Raw genomic sequence first — 7,731 nt, forward strand, 5'->3', positions numbered from 1 at the left:
AGATGACTCCCTTGGCAGAAATTTTCCCTCACATATTTGAGGGAATAGAGGAATATTTCTTTCTTCAAAGAACATGAGAGCTCTGAGATTCAGCAAAACTGATCCTGGGAGACTGATGGATAGTAGGATGTACAAATTTTCGGATTCTTTTTAAATTTTTTAAAGGGGTATGGGTGCTACCATAATCATTTATGTTTAAGGTAATGACAATATATATAAAGAGGTCTTTACTCCCTCTCTCTGGCTTCAATTCCTTTGCTGATCTGTAGTGTCTTTTTTTGGGGGGGAATTATTTATCAAGCATTAATTTGATAAAGAGTTAACATATTAGATAAATAAGGCACTGGTAAAATTTTACAAGAGACATGCCAGCGATTTTTCAGTGTGGGAGTGAGCAGCTACCAAGAATCCTTTGGGATGGGACCTGAGCTGGCCCATCCTACTCTGGGTGCCCCAGATGTTTCAGCCATGCACAGGTGTCCAAAGGATGTGGGGCATCTGGTTGATCTCTTTCAAGATTTATGAGTCTGGTCATCTATAATGTCTTCCTCCCAAACAGGCAAGATGTTGCCTCCCATGGCCCTCTGGATGTTTCTCTCCTGCCTGATGCTTGTATCTCAGGTCCAAGGTAAGATATCTCTACTAAGTGCTTGGTTTCCTATGAATATTAAGAACCAAGGAAATTATATGAGTCTCTGAAGGAGATACATGGAAATCTTATGAGACGTCCATCCATAATAAAACAATTTGAAATCCACAATCACTACCCCTTCCTTCAGTGTAACTAGTGTAGTATAGATAATAGTGCTTCATTAGCACTGGAAAGGATTATACCCCATTTTAATGTATTTTATACTAATAGGCTTAAAGAAAAATGTTTAAAAGGTCAATAACTATGGGTAAGGGGGAATAGTGAGCATATACAGAAACTATTAGATCAAAGTGGAGAATAGGAATTTTGAATGAAGAAGGGAAGGGAAGGGAAGGGAAGGGAAGAGAAGGGAAGGGAAGGGAAGGGATGGGAAGGGAAGGGAAGGGAAGGGAAGGGAAGGGAAGGGAAGGGAAGGGAAGGGAAGGAAAAGAGAAAGGGAAAGGAAAGAGAAGAAGGGAAGGGAAAATATATTCTCAGTTAGTAGAACTGGTTGAAGATTAAAAAAATTCTTTAGAGTCGAGAATATTTAAAGGTAGTCAAGTGTTCTGTGTCACCCAAACACCAATCGAGCACACCTCCCCAAATAATTATTGTTCTTGATTTTATTCCAGCTTAACTCTTTATTTCTTTGACCACAGGTGAAGATATACAAAAGGAACACCCCAATGTTCGGACCAGGTGTCCAAAAGGCTCTATGGCTTATTTCTCGTACTGCTATGCCTTATATACAAAACCCACTTCCTGGATGGATGCAGAAGTAAGGAGTTGACTTTGAAATCAGAGGTCTTAGGAAAGTTCATTATGTATCAGAGGAGGGTTTTTAACTGCTTGGATTTCTTACACAAATCCATACTCTCTCCTCTTTCTGCTCTATCCGCTACAAGTTCTTCCTCATTTGTCCTTTTCCTATACAGATAGCTTGCCAGAAACGGCCATCAGGACATCTCGCATCCATACTCACTGGGTCTGAGGCATCCTTCGTGTCTGCCCTGATCAAGAATAGTTTTATTCTTCACTCCTATGTTTGGATTGGGCTTCATGACCCCACAGAGGTACCATGTCACCTATTCGTCTCTGTTACCTCACAAACTGCCATGCAGGACACTCAATTGTATTCACTGTTTGCCTAGCAAATTCTCTGGAACTCAGAGATTCATTGAGATTTATGGGAAAAGAAGATTCCTGTTGTCTGAAAATCTGAGTTATACTCTAATCTGAAGTCTAACCATCTTTAATCTAGCCTTTGAAAATTTCACATAACAGGTCTTATGATTCAGTTTCCTGAGCATCATAGATTTGGAATATACTGTTCTGAGGAAATTCTAAGTGAAGATAATAATAACTTTATCCTATGAAAGTATAGACTGTCTTTGATTTTCAGTGGGTATTGATGAATGCAACACCAATTATTGTTTAACCAGTAAAATGTTACTTTCAATGACTCCACTGCTTTTTAGATTTTATTAGTTTTTTTTATTACCAGCAGTAGTAGCAAGGAACTATGGAGAGTTGTACAGAGGGCTGCTCCAGTTAAGCATCTGGAAGAACATCATATCTCATGATTCTTAGTGGTTATCATGTTGCCTAAGGGATATTTACAAGAAGCACTAAATATCTATTGGCTTCATATGGCTTCATCTTTGGCAACATAGGGTCTTCAACATAATGGAGGTGGATGGGAATGGAGCAACACTGATGTGATGAACTACCATGCCTGGGAGAAAGATCCCCCCAGCAGTCCAGACTTCGGTTACTGTGGAACTGTGACACAAAACTCAGGTATGACACAGATCCTCCTCAGCATACCTATTTTTATTCTCACATCTAATTCCTATCCCTGACCTTCAGGACTAGGAGACTAAATTTGGGATTGTTTTCTCACATATCTTGTCATTATCGTTTCTATGGATTTCTTTCTACTGAAAGTGAACACTGGTACAGATAATAAAGACTTTGAAATTTATCCAGAATTTTTAATAAATCCCAATAGTTACATAAGTCCTACCAGTTCCATTTACTTTAACTATTTTTTTCTCTCTAGGTTTCCGGAAGTGGAAAGATTATAACTGTCATAAAAAGTTACCCTATATCTGCAAATTCGAGAACTAGGGTTGAATGGAACATCTTTGGGTTTAATATATCATGCATCTTACCTTGATCATGGACAAAGATTGAAGACATACCCTGGAAGAAGTAGTCTTCCAAAATCTCATATTCTCTTCATGCTAAGCTCTCTTACCTTCCAACCTCATTTTGAACTATTACATAAGTCATCTGATCTCAAGTGCAATAATAAATATTTTGTTCTACATATTTTTTGCTTTGTATTCATACCAAGAGTCTGTGAAATAATTGTGTGTGACAAAAATCTATATCTGTCTCTGTCCAGCTTTGTTTAATATTATCTAAAATGTCTAATTGGACATCCCACTCATGTATTTCTAATAAATGAATGCCCTTTTTTTTGCTTAGAGAAAGTCTTTATTCTGCTATATAATCTAAAACACTTTCATTCTAAAGCAATGTCCTCCCTTAACTCACACCTAAACATATTTATATATCTCTTCCAAGCATCCACATCATTTTCTGCTTACAAAATGGATGCAAATTTTGTGTTGAATTCTGTGTTGAATTCATTGTAAATGTTCTAGAAGACTTCTATTCTGATTGATTTTAGGAAAAGTCCCACTGTGAGTACAACAATGCTGGAGCCTAAGACCAAAGGCATAATCTATGTCTTCCATGAACTTCCTAGAGGCCCACACACTTCTGCCTACTCAGGATAAAGTATCCTCAAGATAATTTGATTGTCAGAAGCATATACACAGAGACTGGGTGGTTGAAGGAGTTAGACTGAAGGACTTGCTCCCTGAGGTTTGCAAAATGATTGATAAAGCGCAGCTGCTACTCCATAAAAAAAAGAGACAATGCAACACCCCCCCCCCATGGGACTGAACACAGGTTCATATTCTCACTTCCTGTCCCTCCTTTTCTGTACAGCAGGGCTCTCATTCACCGTACAGACAGGTCTGTATCTGGGACAGTGGTGAATCAACTGCTCCCTTGCTTGGGACAGTGACTAAATGTTCCTTTGCCTTAATTCCTTACCTGAAGCATGACCATATGGTGACTAGAAACATATTCATTACCTTAAATGCCAACAAGGGCTGTGCTTCTCACCAGGAGATATTGAGGCCTCAATACAATGATTGGAATATGTCCAAATAGGGCAGGATGACCCTACCCTTCTCTTTTGCCATACTTATGATGGGCCTCCAATGGTATTTGCCATCCCTTGGTGTCTCAAGCAGGAGGGTTGAAGATACTGGTCACCATGCCACTCCTCTCTTTCCCACCTCTCTCTCCGTTACTTTTTTATTGAGAAAAAATGTCTCACTGCTCTTTCCTTCACCTACCCTAAACTTCTCTATATACCTATAGTTTAGCCCATATGGCCAGCCTGAGACTGTCCCAGTGCTGTAGAATCAGAGACTCAGTTTCACACTCTAGGATTGAGTTTCACACTCTAGGATTGAATCAGCAATAGAATAAGAAGTTGAGAATGGATTCAGCATTAATGAAATATTACTGTGAAGATAACAATATTTTGAAGAAAACACCCAGAAGTGGTATTTTGCAATTTGTAGACCAGCACTCATATCATTTGGTAGGAATGATTATTTTTTAATTAATGTATACACTTCACTTGATCACTTTACATCCCATTACTCATTGACTTGCTCAAGCGGGCACCAGTAATGTCTCCATTTGTCCCTTTCGTGTGCTAGTGTAGTCCAATGGCGTGTGCTTGTTCTAGGAGCACGAACAGCCTCAAATTGATTGTTCAGGGTCTTGACGAAGAAGTCTGACTATCCTAGAGGTGGGTGGCCACGTGATCTTTTGACGTCCCGTGGAATCCAGTTGGTAACGACTCTACTCCAGTGATCATCTCCAAATTGCATTACATGTCCAGCCCATCTGATTTTTGGTGTTGGAGTATTAAATGCCTATGACAAATTACCATGAATAACTTTGTAAATCACAGTGTTTGAATAAAGTGTAGAGGGGGAGAGAAAAAAGAAAAGAACTTACATGCAAGCACAAAAAAAATTTCATAGGAGTCTAGTTCATTCCTTCTAGTTCGTTCTAGATCATTTCTTCTAGTTCATAGCAGTCTAGTTCATTAAGAGAAAAAGTAATTTCTCTTAATGCTAGTGGACTGAAGTCCAATCACAAGGCAGAGGGAATATATGAATTAGGAAACAAAACCCAATACTCTGCTTCTTAAAAGACATGCACTTGAACTCTGACAATAAAACCAGCATGAGAATGAAAGGTCAGTAAATGTGTATAAGAAAATGATAGGTTTAATAAAACAGTGAAGGTTATACTTGAGGCAGACCAGAGAACATTAATGTAAAGAAAGTAATGAGAGTATTGTGCATAACATACAGGTTAAGGGATCAATAATGCAAGAGGACATAAAAAATTATCAATGTGTTGATATGCATGGCCAGGAAAATCAGGGGCTAAGAGGACTGATCAACACTTGAAACTAATCACAAGCGTGTGGGGGGGTTGAAGGTGGGTAAGATGGAGAAGAGATCAGTATGAAAATAATAACTGAGAATGATTATGCTAGACAAGATCTGAGTGTTAAAAGGAGAAAGAGAGACAAAGAGAGAGAGAGCGAGCGAGAGAGAGAGAGAGAGAGAGAAAGAGAGAGAGAGAAGAAAAGTGTCTGCTATAGAGGCAGGCTGAGAAAATTGGGTTAGGGGGTGATGGGAGGGAACCTGGGGATACTGGTGCTGGGAAATGTACACTGGTAGAGGAATGGGTGCTGGAATACTATATGACTGAAGTCTAATCATAAACAGCTTTGTAAGGGTGTATTTCACAGTATCACTGTTATCCTGTTGTTTATCGATTTTCTCAAGCAGGCACCAGTAGCTTCTCCTTCGTCCTAGCCCTGAGATTTTAGAAAGTGCCACATTTGAGGCTCTTTCAGGCTCAGGAGAATACGACTCATCATTGTTATTGGTTTTTGGCATATTGAACACGCCACTGGGAGTTTGCCAGACTCTGCTGTGTGTGCAGGATACTTTCGGTAGCCTGCCAGGTTCTCCAGAGTAAGAACTAGATAATAAGCGCTTCCGGAGCTGGGTTTTATAGTCTCTGGGTCTTGGTCGTTGATGGGATTACACAGCTCCTTTTGGCTAAGATCAAATGTAGTATTCCACAGTGATTTTATAATTTTTTAAATTATCAATCTATTGGCACAAAATAAAGGAACAGAAAATTTATAAAACTATAACAGAATGAAGTTATACTAATAAAGTTGTAATGAATAACAGCTTAATAATAATGGAAGGCCTTCACACATCATTCTCCTGTTTATACAGGTAAACCAGAAAGGTTATGAGTAAGGAAATAGGAGGTCTATCTGAGGCACTAAAAGACTAGAGATTAATAAACATACACAACTCTCTACCTCTAAAAGCCAAGTATGCATTCTCCCTAGAGATCATGAATTGTCTCCAAATAAAACACAGTGATATAAATAGAGTAGAAAAGAAAACAAAACCAAAAAATAAACAAAGGGAGTATAGTCAACTATATATTTTTATAGAAGAAGAAACTTTAACTCAATTAAAAGATATCCAGATAGTCTACAGGGTTGAAGAAATATATGTACATCATATATCAGATCAAATGATAACATCAAAGCTTTATAAAGATCCCATAAAGTTCCATAGCAAACAACAAATTTTAAAAAATCACTAAAACTGAAGAGAGTAAACAAAATAATATGCCCCAAAGAGAGTATGTGAATGGTAGGTAATGTGAAAAAGTGTTAACTATCTCTTACTTCTCAGAAAACAAAAATGACAATGAGATAAAATCTGATACCAGTGAGATTGGTATTTATTAAAAAGACAAAAGATAATGTTGGCAGGGATGTTGTAGAAAATGTGCTCTCTTGCACTGTTGGTGAAAACATTCTCTAGTACATTCTCAAAGGAGAATAATGGGGAGGTTTCCAAAACAAAGAAAAATATGATCCTCAAACATCCTGTGCCTCTCTTTGAGCAACAGGCCCCACCTGCTAAAGGACCCAGCCTATATGAAGTTTCTCTTTGTTTCAGTCTAGATCTTTTTTGAGGGTTTCCAGAACAAATATCTAGGTGCCAAACAGTACAGTACTAAAGAGCAAAGAAGAGATCCTACAATGTATGAAAAACTTTGGTTGGGATTTAAAATCAATCCCTCTTTTGTTTCTTAGGAATTTGTATAAAGTCAAAAAGAGAGAAAAATGTAGATATTTCTCACAAACAATTCCTCCTCACTGATGGCTTGAAGACCAGAAGACAAAAAGGCATACAATTTTAAATGAAAATATTTATTGCTATTGGCGGATAATTTAGGCTTTGAGGATGAAAAAGACTTGAAGTGAGACAAGGGAAAAGAAAGATTTAAGAAGAGTTCGTGTATGAAGATTGTTGAAGAATATTTACTGCCAGGATAGATATTTATAATAGCACTGTAGCACTGTCCTCCCATTGTTCATCAATTTGCTCAAGCGGGCACCAGTAATGTCACCATTGTGAGACTTGTTACCATATTTTGCATATTGAATACACTACAGGGAGCTTGCCAGGCTCTGCCGTTTTGGCGGAATACTCTCGGTAGCTTGCAGAGCTCTCCGAGAGGGACAGAGGAATCGAACCCGGGTCAGCTGTGTGCAAGGCAAACGCAACTACACACTGTGCTATCGCTCCAACTTTCCAACTGTAATACATGAGGAAATGTTAAACCAATAGCTATCAATTTAAATAGGTATATAAAGATAGTTTTCTTGGGTGTTAGAGTGACATAAAAGATTAAGAATATACTGTTGATGTGAATACCCAGAAATAAATTACACATCCTTTCACTGGAGGACAATTTGGCAAGATTTACCAGTGTGCATTGTCTATCTTCTCTGCTGTAATGGTTGAATAGGATTCTACCCTCCAGATGTACTCAAAACATACTCAAAGATTTATACAAGACTTCAATATTAGTTTCAAAAAGTCAAA

The 7,731-nt window shown here is 38.1% G+C and overlaps 1 protein-coding gene across 2 annotated transcripts; it reads left to right on the forward strand.

Moving 5' to 3' along the window:
* The first annotated feature begins 564 nt into the window (after window positions 1–564).
* Window positions 565–2,761, forward strand: LOC130024952 (lithostathine-like). 2 transcript variants are annotated; one of them, XM_056115800.1, is made up of 5 exons: window positions 565–628; window positions 1,291–1,409; window positions 1,567–1,704; window positions 2,305–2,431; window positions 2,694–2,761. In XM_056115800.1, exons 1-5 carry the CDS (start codon window positions 565–567, stop codon window positions 2,759–2,761), a joined length of 516 nt encoding a protein of 171 aa, XP_055971775.1. The 2 variants fall into 2 exon arrangements, with proteins under 2 accessions (XP_055971775.1, XP_055971782.1); XM_056115807.1 differs by lacking the exon at window positions 1,567–1,704.
* Window positions 2,762–7,731: the final 4,970 nt, after the last annotated feature.

The sequence above is a fragment of the Sorex fumeus genome, unplaced genomic scaffold (assembly GCF_029834395.1).
Source record: "Sorex fumeus unplaced genomic scaffold, SorFum_2.1 ptg000003l, whole genome shotgun sequence".
In the NCBI taxonomy this organism is placed as follows: Eukaryota; Metazoa; Chordata; class Mammalia; order Eulipotyphla; family Soricidae; genus Sorex; species Sorex fumeus.

Bases quoted from the DNA above. Each gene is read 5' to 3' on its own strand.
- LOC130024952 (XM_056115800.1), top strand. From the start codon at position 565: ATGTTGCCTCCCATGGCCCTCTGGATGTTTCTCTCCTGCCTGATGCTT. The intron at 629-1,290 runs GTAAGATATCTC...CTTTGACCACAG, and splicing joins GCTTGTATCTCAGGTCCAAG to GTGAAGATATACAAAAGGAA. The intron at 1,410-1,566 runs GTAAGGAGTTGA...TTTCCTATACAG, and splicing joins CTTCCTGGATGGATGCAGAA to ATAGCTTGCCAGAAACGGCC.